At 44.2% G+C, this 20,066-nt stretch overlaps 1 protein-coding gene across 1 annotated transcript; it reads right to left on the reverse strand.

Moving 5' to 3' along the window:
• Positions 1-5,534: 5,534 nt before the first annotated feature.
• On the reverse strand, positions 5,535-10,545 carry LOC116880672. The gene is given in 6 exon segments (XM_032879949.1): positions 5,535-6,162; positions 6,222-6,487; positions 6,490-6,572; positions 6,575-7,146; positions 7,148-7,604; positions 9,762-10,545. Coding segments are annotated over 6 exon segments (2,790 nt in total).
• Between the last annotated feature and the right edge of the window lie 9,521 nt (positions 10,546-20,066).

The raw sequence follows: 20,066 nt of genomic DNA on the forward strand, positions 1-20,066 counted from the left end.
CCTCATGATCAAAAATAACTGTCACAAACATAGATATCAGGACAGTGTCCAGAGGCAACTACAAGCTTCTAAGAAGTCTTGGAAAATGGGTATTGTCCGTGGCAGAGTTGACTGGTTATGGTAGAATGTATGGCTTACAAGGCCTAAAATACTATCTGATTCTTTACAGAAAAAGTTTGCTGACCACTGGTCTACACATCTAAGCAATTCCTCCCCTAAGGGTATGGTTCCACCAAGAGAGTTCATAGAAATTTTGTTATAATAACTCCAAACTGGAAAAACAATTCTCACCAAGAAGAGAGTAGATAGATTGTGATATATTCAAACAATGGAATACTTCACAGCACTTAAAAGGAATAAACAATTGGTAGATATGATTCTCACCCATATATTGAGCAAAAGATGCCAGATACAAAAGAGAACATAATTGTGTCATTCCATTTATATGAAATTTAAGAACTGGTAAAGATAGTTGACAAATTGGAATAATGGAAACTTCGGGTGATGAGGTATGAACAGGGAAGCCACTTAGAGGAACATTATATCATGCTGGAAATGTTCACTGTCTCACCCAGTGTGTAAACACAAGTAAAAAATCAAGTGGGTATACTTTATGTACTTTATTATATAGTGCCTCTCAACTAAAAAATGCATGTTTATTATTGAATACCTGGAAAGTGTAGCAAAATTTAACAAAACATTTTAGAAACCAGGCATAATCTTGGTATTCAGAGGGCAACTACTCTTCCTATTTTGCTTCATTTTTTTCTAATCTTTGTTCTGTTTTTAATCTACCAAAAAATTGCAAGAACAAAACAAAGAACTTTCTCATTTCTCAAACCCAGATTTCCCCTTACCACTAGATATTCTGGGATATACTTCTCCTAAACAAGAATATTGCTTTACATTGCCACTGTCCAAACCTCCGAAAATGAGGAAATCAGCACTGGTTCACCATAACCATCCCCTCCACAAACCCCATTAAAATTTTACCAACTGTCCCACCAAAATAGACACCAAATGTCTATTTTCCTTTCTGGCCCAGCATCCTACCTAGGAATGTGTGTTTTACTTAGTGAACATGTTGCATCAATTTCCATCAGTCTGGACCAGTCTTTCTTATTCTCAGGTCTTTGTAAAGCTTAAAGAATATAGTGGTCTATAGCATAAGTAGCAGTTGGGGTTGGTCTTATATTTTCTCTGGACCAGATGCAAGCCACATGTTTTTGGCAGAAATAGTGCAGAAATGATGCTGGACTCTTCTCAGTGCATCATGTCAGTGATGTCACATGTTTACTGGTCCCATTAAGACATTGATCGTGACCACTGGGACAAGTTAAGTGTCTTCCAGCCTTCCTCATGTATAGCTGCTGTTTCCCCCTTTGTAGTTGATTCATCGTTTGCAAAGCGATGTTCTGAAATTATCCTACCCCCAAACCTCCATCCACCAAACCTCACATCCACTGACAACTCTGGCTGGTACCAAGTACTCCTGTGATGGTTTGACTTTCAGCTAATATTTCCCCCGTTCTAGCTACACATGTTGGCTGGTGTTCTATTTAAAGAATGAGCTTTCTCTTTTCTCCCCTTTGTATTTATTAACTTTGGGTTAATATGAACTTCTTGGTTATGATTTTATGTAATGGTTTGCAATTTTACATTGTGTGCATATTTCTAAACAGGGAGTAATTAAGAGCTGAATCTGTTTGGATTATTTCAAAAGGGGCAGTACTTTTCTCTATCAGTGAGAGAGGTCAGAAAACAACTTCAAGAACAGCACATGGCAGAAAAATTTCCTTGACAGTCATAGTCACATTTATAGTACATCAAAGTCCCACCCATTTTTATAAGTCATAATTTCATAAAATACTGGGCCCACTCAAGGAGAGAAAAGGCAACTTTCAAAAAGGATCATGTGTCATTAAATGAGACACTTACTCTATTATATTACTTTCTCATAGCAGCACATGGACATTATGTTTTCCAAATTGGATCTAGGAAGCAGAATAAGCAATAAGAAGCAATACTCCTCTGGTCAGGACTGCCCACTGGTTAATTAAAAACAAGACCAAATAAAAATTGCTCCATACATCCCCTCAAAAGAAAAAGAAGAGAAAACAAAAACCAAAAAAAGTTCTCTAAGATGTACCAAATTACTCTCCAGAGTGTAACTGTGAAGCAGTTTCAACATTTTGAGCCAAGAATTTTTCAGTCATTACAAGCACACCTTCCTTTTAAATGAAATAAGAAGAAATAAAAAGACAAAAAAAATGGCGATCACTTTTCTTATAATGCACAGCACTTAACATTAATTTATTTAAATTGAGTTAAATAGACCATACCTATGGGCCCTGTCTCACAAAAGTACATGTGGGTGGATGCAGAGCATTTGTCATTATTACAGAAGCATATTTTAATTTTTAATCTTTAGTTCAACTTAAACACTGCTTTTAGTAGCATTGGACACCACTGGTGCAGGAAGGGCTCTAGAGGGATGTCTGGAGCAGCACACACCTGCGGCCCTTCTGTTCTGGAGGATTAGGACAGCTAATAAATAGTGTTTTGTCAATGCACTCTTTGACCTTTCCATTTGAGTGCAAAACACTGCACACCCTTGCAAGCCTTCAGGCCATGGGCTTGCTTTTCAGCAGTCTTCAGAGTGATTGGCTTTTGCTCTTAGCACATGTGTCAGCAGTAGAGGGATCATTTGAGGTCCATGTTGGTCCCAACACGCAAGATAGGAGCCTGTGGACAGTGGCATTGGAAGTACCCACTTTTCTTTCATATTCTCAAATGAAGACAGAGAGAGCGAGAGAGCACTGAAAAACAGACTAGGGGTGCATCTGTTGTAGACTGGTGAATCATCTTGCACTGTAGTATCAAAAAGTTCAAGAGCATAAGGTGCTCTCTACCCTAACTGTGCCTGCACAGCTGTCAGGCATAGCTGGAATATATTCAGATGGGAAATTGGATAGGTTGTCAGGTGACTTGTGTGTGTGTGTGTGTGTGTGTGTATTGTTTTTTTTTAAACTGATGATTCTTTCATTGACAATAAATTGTTTAGCTAAAGTATTTCAGTACCCGCCCATTTGAAATACTTGAAATATTTCAAATTTAATGCTGGCCTCAAATTCTCTATCAGGGCATTGGCAGAACCATGTGGGGTCTCCACGGCTGCTAGAGAGTGGTATGCCCGCTATATATTTAGATGCTCAAATTTTTCTGGATTTGGCCAGTGGGGGCCTCTTCAAGCTGGCTCTTACTCTTTTGTTCCAGTAATTCTTTTGAGTATTTTTGTATTTTCTGGTATTAAAAAAATAATAAAAATTCTGTTCTTCCTCACCCAGTGATAGAAAGTGCTATTCCACTGAGGAGTTTTAGCTCCTTTTAATGAAAAATGACATTAGATGCCAAGTTTGATTTGAACACTCAATATCCTCATTTCTACTGGGCTATCATTGCTCCCAGACCCCTTCAGGAGATGAAGTTGAAAAAATACATATGTATACACATGTACATACATATATATTAATATACACACATATATAACATCTGTAATTATTCCAATGTTTGTGTTTATATGTATGAAAAATTCCCACAGTAATACCTGTTAGGGTCCGTGATCAAAGGAACGAGACTGACACAAAGCGAAAATCAAACAAAGCTTTATTTTGCGCCAAGCATCAAAAATCAAACTGACTGGTAGGGGCCATCTCTTACGAAGAGACGACGACGATGACCCCAACAAGGTCATTCCCAAGAAGGCCGCTCCGGATGAGGCTGCTCTGCAGATGAGGCCACTCCGGATGAGACCGCTCCCAGGACGAGACTGCTGCTGATGAGGTTGCTCCCTAGACAGGGCTGCTCCCCAGACGGGCTGCTCTGGCGAGGCCACTCCCCAGACAGGGCCGCTCCCAAGAAGAGGCCACTCTGGACGAGGCCGCTCCCAGAACGAGGCTGCTCCCAACGACGAAGAGGCAACGACGACAGCGACGATGACAAGGAGGACAACAACCCCAATGACACGGACTTTGCTCCCCATGACGCCACTCTGACAAGGCTGTTCCCCAGAGGAGGCCACTGCTTTGGACGAGGCTGCTCGCCGACGAGGTCGCTCCCTGGAATGACACCGCTCTGGCGAGGCCCCTTGAGGTGGGGCCACGGTTCTGGGCGGTGAGGCCGTTTGCGGTGGGGCCGCGGCTCAGTGGTGGCGAGGCCCGGGGCGACAAGGCCACTCGCGGCTCTGGGTGGCGAGGCCTCTTGTGGCTTGGGGCAGCAAGGCCGCTGTGGGTGGCCAGGCCGTTCGTGGCGGGGCCACGGCTCGGTGGTGGCGAGGCTGCTGGCGGCTAGGCTGTTCCCCGCGGCGCCGCTGCTGAGGGCTGCAGCTCGGGTTGGCGAGGCCACTGGTGGTGAGGCCACGGCTCGATATTGGCGAGGCCGCTCCCCGGGCAGGGGCGGCGCGGTTCTGAACAACTATCCCTACCGTGGCTATCCTGATGGCTCTCCCAACTAACGCTTCTAACAGCTCTCCCTAACGGCTACTCTAACTCCTCCTCCTACTCCTCCTACCCTTCCCCGCCCAGCCTCACAGACTAACCTTTATAGAGGTGGTTGAGCCCTGCCCACACACAGGTGGCCACTGGGATTTCAACTCACGTCAGTAATATATGCATGCCCCACTGATTGGATGTCTCCATCCGTCCTGGCCTGCCCCTATATCAGGAGTTTACAAGAAATTTCCTCTGGGAGGGGCAAGCCCTTACATTCCCCCCTTTTCTTTGGAATTTACTCAAATCCTTGACTTTTCAGTCAGTTCTATGTTCTCCTGTTGTAAGGGGTTATATTGAGCATGTAAGACTAATATTTTTATCACTCTAATTTTCTTTGGTACAAATGACATTAGGGCGTTTATGATACAGGGGCCAAAATGTAACAGTAGTGCACAGTCGGCTGATGAGTTAGCCATTCAACGCTTTGTATAACCTTTTCCATTTTTCCTAATTCCACTCATCTAATTTCCCGCCTATACTTTACATAAACAGGTAACAATAGGAGCAACAATAAACTCACAGTTTTTTAGTCTTAACTTTAGTCCATGGTCAGTGGGGTCTGTCGGCTGCGGCTTCCATCTCTGGGGGGGGGTGTCCTTGTTCTCGGCTCGCTTGATGTGACCCGTGTGAACCCAGGCCCTAATGGCTTCTATTTTTACTGCCGTGGGGGTGGTCAGGATAACAGTATACAGTCCCTTCCAGCGAGGCTCCAAGTTTCCCACTTGATAGCGACGTATCCAAACCAAGTCTCCGGGTTGGTAAGGATGTGGTTCCACCTCCGTCTCCGTCCCAGTGTGGGCAGTCCGGATCCCTGCATGGGCTTTTTTTAAGACAGACTGTAATGCCTACAGTGACTGGAGTACAGACTGATCAGTCATTTCTGCTAGGGCAACCTCTTGTAGCCAAGGCCAGAGCGGGGGGGGGGGGGGAAGGGTCTCCCAAACATTATTTCAAATAGGGTCACCTTGTTTAAAAGGGTGTACATCATGCCCTGAGGAGGGCGAAAGGAAGGAGATCCACCCATCCACCGCCAGTCTCCAGAATTAGTTTTGTCAAGGTCTCTTTAAGAGTGCGGTTCATTCTCTCTACTTGCCTGGAACTCTGGGGCCAATAGGCACAATGTAGTTTCCAATTAGTGCCCACGGCCTTGGCCAATGCCTGTGAGACTGAACTCACAAATTCAGGGCCATTGTCTGACCCGATTGCGAGAGGCAGCCCAAACCTAGGAATTATTTCTTCTAGTAGCTTTTTGGCTACCACTCCTGCCATCTCATGTTTGGCGGAAAAAGCCTCTACCCAGCCTGAAAAGGTATCTACAAAAACTAACATATACTTGTGCCCATATTTTTCAGGTTTCATTTCTGTAAAATCTATTTCCCAATAAATTCCTGGTTCCTTACCTCTTTCTCTTTTCCCTCTTCCCATTTTAGTTCTTCCCACATTAACTGCCTGGCATTGAGCACATCTATCAACTACATCCTGAACCATATGCCCTAATTTAGAAACCTGGAACTGCTTGCCTATAAGGTCCTTGAGTTTGCGTATCCCCAAATGAGTACCCTGATGTATCTGGTCTACTAACTTCTTAGTCTTCGAGGAAGAATTATTTTTCCTGCTTTAGTCTTAGCCCAGTCCCCTTCATAGTCCAATTTAACCCATTTCTGTAAATACTTTAAATCTTCTGAATAGTTCGGTTTTTCTGGTAGGGCTGGAGCCGGGAGTATAACCAGTTCTTGCACTGTTTCTTGGGCTGCTTGCTTTGCAGCTTCATCTGCTAATTGGTTTCCTTTTGAAATCAGATCAGTCCCCTTTTGGTGTCCCGGGCAATGCATAAAGGCCACCTCTTTTGGGTCCCAAATAGCCTGGAGGAGAGCCAATATTTCTCTTCTGTTTTTAATTCCTTTTCCTTCTGCTGTTAATAGGCACCTTTCTTTATAAAATAAATAGCCCCATGTATATGGAGAATAGCAAAGGCATACCTGCTGTCCATATAGATGTTGGCGGTTTTACCTTTGGCCATTGCAGTGCCTTAGTGAGTGCAATCAGTTCCACTTTCTGCGCCAAGTTTCCATGTGGCAGGGCTGCTGTCCAGAGTGTCTGCTCAGGAGAAACAACCGCAGCCCCTGCATACCTCTTTCCATTGACTATGTAGCTACTCCCATCTGTGAACAGAGTCATCTCAGCATCCGGGAGGGGAATGTCTCTGAGATCTGGCCTTATTCCTGCGACTTGGGTTAGGACCTCCCTGCAGTCGTGTGGATGGTCAGCTAGCTCCTCTGGCAGCAGTGTGGCTGGATTTAGCACCACCGGGGGCCGGAAAGTCACTCTTGGTTTGTTCAGGAGGAGGGCCTGATACCCCGTCACTCAGGCGTTTGTCATCCATTGGTCTGGTGGAGTCTGGAGAAGGCCCTTGATAGCGTGGGTGGTGGTCAAGATGAGGTTTTGACCCAAAGTCAATTTACTTGCATCCTTGATCGGGAGGGCCGTGGCAGCAATTATGTGGAGGCAAGGGGGGAACCCAGCTGCTACTGGATCTAGTTTCTTGCTAAGATAGGCTACTGGCCTTTGCCAAGGTCCCAGAGTCTGAGACAAAACTCTTGGCTATTCCTGCTTTTTCATCCACATACAAGTGGAAGGGCTTGGTAACATCTGGGATGGCCAACGCTGGGGCGCTCAGCAAGGCTGTTTGTAATTCCCGAAATGCTCCTTCTGCCTCAGCTGTCCACTCTACCGTAGTGAGCCCCCCTTTTCCCAGTTCGTAGAGCGGTCGGGCAATCTCCGCGAACCGCGGTATCTACAGCCTACAGTAGCCCACCGTCCCAAGAAACTCCCTCACTTGTTGGGATGTGGTGGGGCGGGGGTATCCGGTGATCACCTGTTTCCTGGACTCAGACAGTGAACGCATTCCCTCGTGGAGACCAAAGCCTAGATAAGTGGCATGGCTCTGACAGAGCTGTGCTTTCTTTGCTGACACCCGATACCCTTTTCCCTGCAGAGTCTGTGAGAGCGCTCTCGTCCCCCGCAAGCAAGACCCATAGTCCTCAGCGGCTATTTCTACTATTCCCACTAACTCAGTCCTCCTTCAAGTACTAGAGAACTAGAATTCTAGAGAACTTCCAGACTCAGGAATGAATTTCCAGATAGGGAAGAAGTTTCCCTGGAATAATAATCTTCAGTTAATTTTTAAAAAAAGATTTCCCAGTTTAGTCACTAGAAAGTCATTTCTAAATGGGAGACTATTGTTTTTTTGTTGTTGTTGTTGTTGTTTTTTTTTTTTTTTAAAGCTGTCTTCACTGATGCTTACTGTGTCCTCTAACTTCTGCCCTAGATCTAGGTGTGTCAGTCACCTTGAAACTAGCTAAAGCCTTCCTCTAGGATGCTTTCCTTTCTGGCCTAGAATGTGGTAGGTAGTTCAGTCATCAGTAGATGAACACACACAGTGGACCTGCCCTAGTCAGCGTAACTGAGCAGACTCCTACTACATTTGCAAGGGGAGGGATTTATCACCACACCCTAGATCTGATTAGAATACATTTCAGCTCCTATGACACAGTCCTATGGCATGGACTTTGAGGATAATGCCACAGTGGTTCTCAAGAATAGCCCTATATTTTACATAATGAAGAATGGGGGACTTGAGGATTTCTTGGTTTCTATAAATTGAGGGTAGGAATGCCATTCTGCCTTACACAGATCTTGGAGATTAAGCCATTTCTACTTGATTATATCAGATCCATACCTGTTATTTTGTACAAAAGATGTATGGAACCAAAAGAAAAATGAGCAGTTGTCATAGTATTTAGGAAGATCCGAGAATTAAAAAAAAAAAAAAAGTTAATTTTCATAGTAAAAATGATATGAAAAACTAATTCCAAAGGGATTAAAGTTCCTTCCTTTCTATATATATCGAACAATTAGAGCCATTACACACACAACACTTAACAGTCTATAACCTTCTGCTCATGACACAAAGGAGACTTTAAGAAATGGCTTTTTCTTGCCATTCCTATCAAAATTTAAGGAAATGGGGGCACCTGGGTGGCTCAGTGGGTTAAAGCCTCTGCCTTCGGCTCAGGTCATGATCCCAGTGTCCTGGGATCGAGCCCCACATCGGGCTCTCTGCTCTGCAGGGAGCCTGCTTCCACCTCTCTCTCTATCTGTCTGCCTCTCTGCCTACTTGTGATCTCTGTCTGTCAAATAAGTAAAGAAAATCTTAAAAAAAATATTTAAGGAAATGTAGTTTTTTCTATATAAATTAAACAATAGTCCTCCAACCTAGTTGACATCGTGCTGACCAGAGACCAATGCCAGTTTATGTCCAGAGACCTCATCCATTTCTACAAGGAGCAGCTACATTGATAATTGACTGTCAGTATTAATGATAAGAATACCCACACATGAGAGAGTTTTCATCTCATGGCCCTTGAAAATCACAAAATTAAGCAACACTGCCTGGACCAGTACTTCTTGTAGTGGAGCTCCTGCTTAGGACCACTGTCTGAGCGAGCGTTCAGATTGGCTTCAGGGATCAAAGGGTAGCTGTCTGGTATGGGAACAATTGAGGTCACTTGCTTCCACACACATTCCATTTCACTATCGAACAGATTCTCCCATAACAGGGAGCATGCAGAAGGTGAAGGAGGGCACAAACTTTAACTTGATCAACATTGTTAGTTGTTGGCAGTTCTGCTTGATGATTTTAATAGGAAAACAAAACCACTAAGGCTTAGAAATTTGTTTAACACTTGTACACTTTGTGACTTCTCAGCAGAAGTTACACACTCATGTTCAGAGTAATAACAATGGCAAACATTCTCATTTTTCGTAAGGTAAATATTAGATTAAAAATACTATTTAGGACCTATGTACGTATACACACACACACACACACACATAATCTATAAATTGAGGGTAGGAGAGCCATTCTGCCTTACACAGATCTTGGAGATTAAGCCATTTCTACTGGATTATATCAGATCCATACCTGTTATTTTGTACAAAAGATGTATGGAACCGAAAGAAAAATGAGCAGTTGTCATAGTATTTAGGAAGATCTGAGAATTAAAAAAAAAAAAAAGTTAATTTTCATAGTAAAAATGATATGAAAAACTAATTCCAAAGGGATTAAAATTCCTTCCTTTCTATATATATCGAACAATTGGAGCCATTACACACATAACACTTAACAGTCTATAACCTTCTGCTCACAACACAAGTCATCAACGTACTGTAACAGAGTGACTCCTGGGTTGGAGGTTCTGTACTCACACAAATCCTCGTGTAGGGCCTTGTCAAAAATGGTGGGTGAATTCTTGAATCTTTGGGGAAGTCTTGTCCAGGTGATCTGGCCTTGAAACCCTTTCTGTGGGTTGCAACACTCAAAAGCAAAAAGGGGCTGAGATTCCCTTGCTAAAAATATGCAGAAAAATGCATCCTTGAGATCGAAGATGGTATACACAGTTCTTTTGGGGCCCAGGAGGGAGAGTAGGGTATAGGGGTTAGGCACTGTTGGGTGGACATCTTCAACCTGTTTATTAACTTCCTGCAAGTCCTGGATGGGTCGGTACTCCCCAGTCTCGGCCTTTTTGACAGGCAGCAAAGATGTGTTCCATGGAGATTTGCAAGGAACTAGGATCCCATCTCCTTGGAGGCGGTTAATGTGTTCTCTGATCCTTTCCTTTGCTTCCCGGGGAAGGGGGTACTGCCGAATGCGAACAGCCGTAGCCATGGCCTTTAATTGTACCACCACTGGAGGTTGTTCCTTGGCCAAGGCAGGGGGCTTCCCTTCTGCCCAGACCTGGGGAAACTCGTCCTGTAGGATTTGGAGAAGGCTCCCCTCCTCTGTCTCCTCTGGTTTTGAGACTGACTCGTAAAGGAGGTATTCATCTACTGCTGCCATAAGCACCTGTACTGTGGGTTGTCTCAAGGTTACAGTCATGTCTCCTTCTGAGAACTGAATGCAAGCTTGTAACTTGTGGAGGAGATCTCTTCCCATCAAGTTATATGGGACATTAAGGATGACCAAAAATCAATGTTTAACTATTCCCTAGGGCAAATTTAAAGTCCTTTCTGTTGTCCATTTACGTCTCTCTGTGCCATTTGCTCCTTGTACCCAGACTTCCTCTCCAGATAGTTTTCCCATAGGTTTAAGTAATGATGAAAATTGGGCTCCCGTGTCCACCAAAAAATCAATTCATTTCCCCTCCACTTCAATTTTTACTCTGGTGGCCAACATTGTCGTCTTCCTTTGGGGGCACTCTCTGGCCCAATGTCCTTTTTCCTTACAGTAAGTGCACTGATCTGAATCTAAGTCTTCCCACCTGCCTTCTCTGTGCTTAGGCTTTTCCTTCCATTTACCATCCCCTGCTGTTAAACACCTTTTCTGCTATTCCCATAACTAAATCAGATTCTTCCCTTCAAATCCTTCAATTTCCTGAAGTTTCCTCCTTATATCCGGGGCTGACTGACTGGCAAAAGCAAGATTCACTGCCCTCTGATTTTCAGGTGCCTCAGGGTTGATCGGGCTATACATCTTATAGGCTTCAATTAGCCTTTCTAGGAAAGCTCCTGGAGACTCATTCTTACCTTGAGTCTCCGTACTAATTCTGGTTTAGTCCGAGCGCAACTTTTACTTCTGGAAATTCAGTTCCAGGATTTCAACATATCAAAGACCTGTATTTGTTCTGAAAGTCTCCCATATGAATTTCCTTTAATGCGGAATTCATCTTACGAGAGAATTAAAACAATTACAAATGACAAAAAAACTCAGAGTAGATATGGTTAAATATCAAACGATGACCCTTATCAACATTAAAACTTTAGGAAATGTATAGAACCTTTGGTGTAGTTACAGCATTTACCCAAATGTAACCCAAGGTTTATCATTGATTTAGCAGTACTTCCTCAGTAACTTTGCATATCAGGGGAAAGCCTTATGAGTCAAAGAGATCTTATTTACAATTCTGGGCGGGCAAAGAGAAAACCATTTACATTTTCTTAGAAACATCTCAATCTCTAGTGAAGACCAAATATTAACCAATTGTGAACTGTTGCAACAGCAGTTAAGCACAAAACATGTTTACCAACAGATTTCAAAAGCACAAACTCAGTTCCAGCAACCAGCATCCTAGCACTTCATCCCATTTGTCATCCAAGCAAAACTTCAAAGCTTCAGGTTACCAAAGACTCAGAAAGCTACTTTAACAGTTACCCATTAAAACCCTGAGACAGACAATTAACCATCAGTTCAGTCATCTCTTTGCTAACAGACCTCACGTTCCACCTGGGCCCATTCCACTTCAGACGCCATGCTTTCCCTCCAGCAAGGGGGAGGGGCTAGGCAGTCCACGTTGGGCCAGAGAAGGCAAGGAATTCCCCAAAACAAAGGGAGTTTCGGCAGCTGCTTGGGAATATTCCTTAAAGTCTCTGTCTCGAGGTCAGTTCATCCCGCAGCGCCAGTTCTGCTTACCAAAAGTGGCCCACTAGGCACTCATATTCCACGCCCGGCTCCAATGAGAATCAGCATTGGGCATCTTAACTTGGCATTAGACTAACCCCAGTTGGCTCCAGTTATAGCCCTTAACACACGAAATGAGTGAGGGAGAAGCTCCACATCTATTATGAGGAAAGGAGAGACAAAAGTCAGAGTCCCCTTACTCTCTGCTTGCCCCATTCCTTCAATCATAACAAACAACACAACAGACAACATAAAGACAACACAAAGACAACCGCAGACCCAGCTGTCCTGCCACTGGTGGGGATTTTCTCGGTCCCCGGTGACCGTCTAGGGGGACTCTAACCCCCTGGCCACCCAGGGGGACTCGAACCCCCTGGCCACTACCCAGGGGGACTCGAACCCCCCGGCAGGCCCCTGACCACCCAGGGGGACTCGAACCCCCCAGCAGGCCCCTGACCGCCCAGGGGACTCGAAACCCCTGGCAATCCCCTGACTGCCTAGGGGGACTCAAACCCCCAGAGACAGCCCAGGGGGACTTGAACCCCCTGACCATCTAAGGGGACTTGAATCCCCCGACCACCCAGGGGGACTCGAACCCCCCGTCGATCTACCAGCAGAGGGATGGGACGTCCCCGCATGCACTCCAGCCCTGGGGAGCATGGCTGTGTCCAGCTTTTCCCCAGTGGGCCATACCCTGGAGCTCCAACCAGACAGACAGACAAGATCCCAATACCCAAGATCCCAATACCTCCGGAGGCTTTTCCCAAAAATTCCGATGCTGGCTCAGTTCTCGTCATTTGATCCCAGACGAGCCCCCAATGTTAGGGTCCGTGATCAAAGGAACGAGACTGACACAAAGCGAAAATCAAACAAATCTTTATTTTGCGCCAAGCATCAAAAATCAAACTGACTGGTAGGGGCCATCTCTTACGAAGAGACGACGACAATGACCCCGACAAGGTCACTCCCAAGAAGGCCACTCCAGATGAGGCCACTCTCTAGATGAGGCCACTCCAGAGGAGGCCGCTCCCAGGACGAGGCCACTGCTGATGAGGTTGCTCCCCAGATAGGGTTGCTCCCCAGATAGGGCCGCTCCCCGGACAGGGGCTGCTCTGGAGAGGCCGCTCCCCAGACAGGGCTGCTGCCAAGAAGAGGCCACTCTGGACGAGGCCACTCCCAGGACGAGGCCGCTCCCGATGACAAAGAGGCGACGACGACAGTGACGATGACAAGGAGGATAACAACCCCGATGACACAGACTCTGCTCCCCATGATGCCACTCTGACAAGGCTGCTCCCCAGAGGAGGCCACTGCTCTGGACGAGGCTGCTCGCCAACAAGGCCATCTGGCGAGGCCCCTTGCGGCGGGGCCACGGTTCCGGGAGGCAAGGCCACTCGCGGCAAGGCCGAGGCTTGGGGCGGTGAGGCCCCTCACGGCGGGGCTGTGGCTTGGGGCAGTGAGGCCCGCTCGTGGCTCGGGGTGGCAAGGCCGCTCGTGGCAGTGAGGCCATGGCTGGGTGGTGGTGAGGCTGCTGGTGGCTGGGCCATTCCCTGGGGCGCCGCTGCTGAGGGCCACGGCTCGGAGCAGCGAGGCCGCGGCTCGGTAGTGGCGAGGCCGCTCCCCAGACAGCGGCAGCGCGGTTCCGATCAACTATCCCTACTGTGGCTATCCTGATGGCTATCCTAACGGCTCTCCTAACTAATGGCTCTAACAGCTCTCCCTAATGGCTATTCTAACTCCTCTAACTCCTCCTGCTCCTCCTACTCCTCCTACTACTCTCCCCCACCCAGCCTCACAGACTAACCTTTATAGAGGTGGTTGAGCCCGGCCCACACACAGGTGGCCAATGGGATTTCAACTCACCTCAGTAATATATGCATGCCCCACTGATTGGATGTCTCCATCCATCCTGGCCTGCCCCTATATCCGGGGTTTACAAGAAAGTTCCTCTGGGAGGGGCAGGCCCTTACAATACCAATGCATCTAATTCTAATTCAATACTGGAATTTTTCTAGCCTTTCCATCTTCCATGTTGGTGAATCCTTTCTCAGACCTATTCAGAGGTTTTTTTCAACTAGGATTTAAGTTAGAAGAAGGAAAGTGAAGATTGTAAGCCTGGATGTCATAGAAGCAGTAAATATCACATGGTAATAAAACATTATGGGCTTTCTGCAACTTGTGCATGTACAGGTCACCTTCTCTAAGTACTTGGTGAGATCATAATGGCTGAGCTACATTATTGCAGAGTAAAGTGGAGTATGCTAGAACCTAGATGTGAGACAGAGTTTGTCAACAGCATGACAGGATCTAAGAGGTAATGAGCAATAGAGGTCCCCCTGAGGCAGAGATTCTTTATCCCCAATCTCTAGCCTAACCTTGGAATGTTCTAGGCTGCATACACGTAGAAGGTGCATCCTCTTTCTGGCACTTTGGACATTATTGGCATACCAGCCTCTGGTAGCTTGTTTCAAAGTCAGGTTTATCAGAGGTGTTTCATCTGAACACATTCCCCCTGCCCCTGCCTCAGTTCCCTCCCCTTCTTATGATACAGTTTATTCAAGAGTGCCAGAGGCTTAGCTCTTCTGATTGCTCTATGAGCAGCATAATGGTGAGGTTAGAGTCCCTGGAGTCACATTGCAGAATCCAGAGACAGAAAATGGTTAGCCTGTTGGTTGAATCTGGCCCACAGGTATTTTATTTGACCAATTTTTTAAAAAAATAATGATTTTTCAAATAAAAATCTAGATTTCTGACTTTTCTTGAAAAATGTGAAGATCTGGCAACAAGGGGCCCATATTCCTAAGCACTGGCACTCAGCTAGAATTTTAGGAGGGGTAAGTATTCTCTAAGGGACCCACTGTTCCCTGCCTGCCCTACTCATTCACATTTACTATGTGATAGTCTTCCCTGGAATTATCAGCACGGTGCAGAGGATTTTCTTTGCTCTGTACTTTCTTTGATCCCACAATCACCTCTCTTAATTCAGGGCCAGCTTAGGGCCACCAGACTCCTTGGAAGTCGAAGTCCAGCACTGCAGGATGAGGCCAACTCTGGGCCAGTCAGGAAAGGATGGCGGCCTATACCAAGACTAGACTTCAAGTTCATTTTTGAGATGAAAGTGGAAAAGAATCTAGGGTCTCTAAGCATCTGAACCTCTTCAGTCTACCATGTAGCTAGTAAGCAGAGGAAGAAGAGAGTTGTAACAGAGGAGCCCAGAGAGACAGGCTAAAAGTAAGCTGCTTGCTTTTCTTCCTGGGCACATATCTATAGCACATTTCCCAGAAAGCCCTCTAGTCAGAGTGGGGTCATGTGAACATGTGATAGCTGGACACATGTGGATATAAATGATGTACATCACTTCTAAGTCTAGCCATTACTTATCTTTCCATCTCCCCATCTTTCATTCATAAGCTCTTTCCTGGTTTAAAGAGTCACAGATTGAGTTAGAGGATTCTGAGGTCTCAAAGGATGATGCACATGCTAGGAGCATAGGTCCCTGAGTGACTATGTGGAACAGAGTGCTCCTCATCCACAAACCTCACTGGACTCTGAAAAGAGGGAGAAATAAACTTCTCTGGTTTTAAGCCACTGAGGTTTTAGGGTTGTTAAAGCAACTAAGTACCCTGAATAGTATACTGACCCTAATAGGATTAAGGGCTTACTAATGTGCCTCCACTAAGTTCAGTTTCCTTTGAGGTCAAATTTCTCAAATAAATGCTACATATCCAACTACTTCTAATTTCAGTGCATCCAATCCTTGTCTTATTACCAATAATCTGGTATGTTTCTGTGACTCTCTTCTTTTGGAAAGTGTACTTTCCAAAATGTAGAACTGCCAAATCCAAAATCCTTCCGATTCTTATTTCACTTGTTTCCTTGTGCTATTTGGCACTGTTACCCATATTGTTCTTTCTAAAGCTCTTTCTCCACCTTGCAGGGGTTGGAGGAACTTCCCCCATCTTCACATAGGGGCTCTAGGAGTAGACTGCTTCATGTTCCAACTCTACCACTACTTATTAGCTGTGTGACTTTGGGCAATTCCTTAACTTCAGGAAGCTCACTGGGGCTCTTGTGAGGATTCAATAATAAAATGCCAAGTTCCCTGAATGAATGCAATGGATAAATACAACAGCTCACTAAATGTTAGTTACTGTTATTACTATTAATAATGCAGTATCTTGATTTTCTTCTTTCTTCTCTGGCTTCCCTTCTGTAATATTTTTTGTTCTTCTTTCTCTCCCTGCTCATTGATTTTTGTTTTTTCCAAAGGTTATTGTCTTGGAACTGTTCACATCTCATTTTTCCTCTGTGACTGACAAACCTTTCTGCCAGTTGCTGACTATTCCATCAAACTTTATTTCCAGTTTGTGTCCTCTATATCTCTTCCCTCATACATCATCAAAGCAATCGTATATATGTAAGAATAGACTGAGCTCTTTCCTCTGAGGTTTTGTGGCAGATCCAGTCAGGCTGCCTCAAAAAGGAAGAACTCCTCAAAGACATGATTGTGTCAAGTGTTCTGCTCATTAGAACTAAGTGACTAACCCAGTGACTTAATAGAGATTTCTTGAAGGAATCATGACTGCCCACTAACTTCTGAGGTCTTATAAAGACCTTTAAGAGTCAAGAAGTATATTCCTTCACTCATGGTCCTTCTAGTCTTCTATCCTACATACATCCCAATATAGAATTATTTCAGTTGGCTTACTTTACTTTAGAATGGGCTTTCTAGGATTTGACCCACAGAATATTTGACCTTTGGAATACCTCTCAGGACACTTTCAGAGATAAGTAATTTTTAAAAACTTAGAAATTCTTAGAGTACACTAGTATACTAAAAACATGAAGAAACACTGCCGTAAAGAAAGATGAAACCTAAATCAGGCATCTTTCAAGCTTATTTGGGCCCAGAACCCTACTGACATTGCTCTTTGGGTTGAGTCCAGTCTGTAGGGGTCCTTCAGCTATACAGGGCAGTGTAGCAGGGACACAGAAAGAAGAGCCTCAATTGCCTAACAGCTACCTGAGGGGTAACTAAGAGCAAATAGGCCAGAGAGGGAAGAGCCAACACTGTGAGAAGCAAGGAGATATGTGTCGTGTTCCAGAAGTCAAGGCATCCTAGATATTAAAAAAGTATGGTATGTGGGTTGCCTCTTTGTTTTGTTGACTGTTTCCTTTGCTATGCAGAAGCTTTTGATCTTGCTGAAGTCCCAAAAGTTCATTTCTGCTTTTGTTTCCTTTGCCTTTGGAGACATATCTTGAAAGAAGTTGCTGTGGCTGATATCAAAGAGGTTACTGCCTATGTTCTCCTCTAGGATTCTGATGGATTCCTGCCTTAGGTTGAGGTCTTTTATCCATTTCGAGTTTATCTTTGTGTATGGTATAAGAGAATGGTCGAGTTTCATTCTTCTACATGTAACTGTCCAATTTTTCCAGCACCATTTATTGAAGAGACTGTCTTTTTTCCAATATATATTTTTTCCTGCTTTGTCAAAGATTAGTTGACCATAGAGTTGAGGGTCCATATCTGAGCTCTCTACTCTGTTCCACTGGTCTAAGTGTCTGTTTTTATGCCAGTACCATGCTGTCTTGGTGATCACAGCTTTGTAGAGGCAACCCACGGAATGGGAGAAGATATTCGCAAATGACACTACATACAAAGGGCTGATGATGTCCAAGATCTATAAAGAACCCCTCAAACTCAACACACACAAAACAGATAATCACATCAAAAAGTGCGCAGAAGTCATGAACAGACACTTCTCCAAAGAAGACATACAACTGGCTAACAGACACCTGAAAAAATGTTCATCATCACTAGCCATTAGGGAGATTCAAATCAAACCCACATTGAGATACCACCTTAGAATGGCCAAAATTAACAAGACAGTAAACAACGTGTGTTGGAGAGGATGTGGAGAAAGGGGAACCCTCTTACACTGTTGGTGGGAATGTAAGTTGGTGCAGTCGCCTTGGAAAACAGTGTGGAGATTCCTTAAGAAATTAAAAATAGAGCTACCCTATGACCCTGCAATTATACTACTGTGTATTTACCCCAAAGGTACAGATGTAGTAAAAAGAAGGGCCATCTGTACCCCAATGTTCATAGCAGCAATGACTACAGTTGCCAAACTATGGAAAGAACCAAGACACCCTTCAACAGACAAATGGATAAAGAAGATGTGGTCCATATATACAATGGAGTATTATGCCTCCATCAGAAAGGATGAATACCCAACTTTTGTATCAACATGGATGGGACTGGAAGAGATTATGTTGAGTGAAATAAGTCAAGCAGAGAAGGTCAAGTATCATACGGTTTCACTTATTTGTGGAATGTAAGGAATAACATGGAGGACATTGGGAGATGGAGTGGAGGATTGAGTTGGGGGAAATTGGAGGGAGAGACAAACCATGAGAGACTGTGGACTCTTGAGAAACAAACTGAGGGTTTTGGAGGGGAGAGGAGTGGGGCATTGGGTAAGCCTGGTGGTGAATAGTATGGAGGGCATGTATTGCATAGAGCACTGGGTGTGGTGCATAAACAATGAATGCTGGAACACTGAAAAGAAATAAAATAAATTGGAAAAAAATAAAAATATTTTTTAAAAAAGGATGGTACAGTCAGCTTTATAAAATGACAAAATCTCACAGAATTTGTTTTCTCTTACATCAAATCATTCTAAAATAATTTTTCAGATTACCAGCACCCCACCTAGGGATGTGTGTTGGATACCTGGCCAGGGTTAGTTTATAGCAGTGACAAGACAGACATGTTCCAGCTCTTGTGATAGATGGGACTGGTGGGATAGCCAAGACTGATGTGAGCCACTGAGCTGAGCAGTCCTTGGGAGTTTTAGGAATGGAGGAGCATCATGGAGCAGAAGCTAGCATGAAATTAAGTTGTTCTGAATCTTTCATGACAGTTTCCCAAATAGAAGAAGAAAGTCAGAGAAATTGGTGAAGACAAAGAACCAGGTATGTTGGGTAAACTTGAGCTAATTAGAGAAACTTCAGAGCAATCTTGCCTTTTGATTACTGGTTCAAGGGAGTGACCGGGAAATAATTATGCTATGTACTGTTTATTTCTTCTTGCTCAGGCTCCACAGGAATAAGTAAGGCTGGCACTTTTAAAGAAGCCCTTTCAAAATGTTTCGAAAGTAGTCCCAGAGAGGAAAAAAGAAAGCTCTATGCCAAATGCAGCTCAGCAGAGGAAGCATGATTTGCACATAAGTTGGAGCCCTTGATAGGATTTTCATTTTCTTACAAGGACATTTCCCATGTGGCCATGGCACAAAGGCCATGGAGCAGATACTGCACAATGGATACCCACGATCCAGGAGAGACTAGCAGACTTGCTTTGTTAACCTACAGAGTGTTATAAAAAATTGAATTACTTGCAAACATTTAAAAATAGGGAGATTTAGCATAAAATATGGATTTCTAGCTTCTCTTGAAAAGCAAATGGATAGTCTGAGCAAATTGGCTGGATATGAAAAGCTATTTCCCCTTCTATATGGGGTAGACACTGTATTTCTACAGCAAAGTACATTCATTCACTTACATCACCTGCCTGGTCCTTGCAGGGATCTGACTTGGTGACTTCTGGCTAGAAAGTATGGTTAGAATTGGTACTAAGATATTGCTTTTAATAATGTTTTTCAGGCAACATTATGAAATCTGGGTTTCTTAAATCCCTGGGACCAAAAACATAAATGAATAGGCTAAGCTAGCTCTTTAAAAGTCTCCCCAAATATACTTGGGATACCTTTGGAGGTGTGTTTCATGGTTGTATGGCTTACTGTATTCACTTTCCCCTCATTTTTTTTCCAACTTAAAGGGTACAGTGCTATAGTAGCCTTTAACACCCAATGAAATGAGTATTATGGGCAGTATAAAATGGCTGAAAATCCCCATCTGAAGTGGAGATAAAGAGAATATTTACTTCACAGAGTCATTATGGCAGTTTAAATATTTATAAAGTGTCTCAAAACAGGACCTGGTAAATAGTAACTACTATAGGTATATTTAATAAAAAAAATTAAATGCTGTCAATATTT

The sequence above is a fragment of the Lontra canadensis genome, unplaced genomic scaffold (genome assembly GCF_010015895.1).
Source record: "Lontra canadensis isolate GAN:19392208 unplaced genomic scaffold, GSC_riverotter_1.0 scaffold67, whole genome shotgun sequence".
NCBI lineage: Eukaryota > Metazoa > Chordata > Mammalia > Carnivora > Mustelidae > Lontra > Lontra canadensis.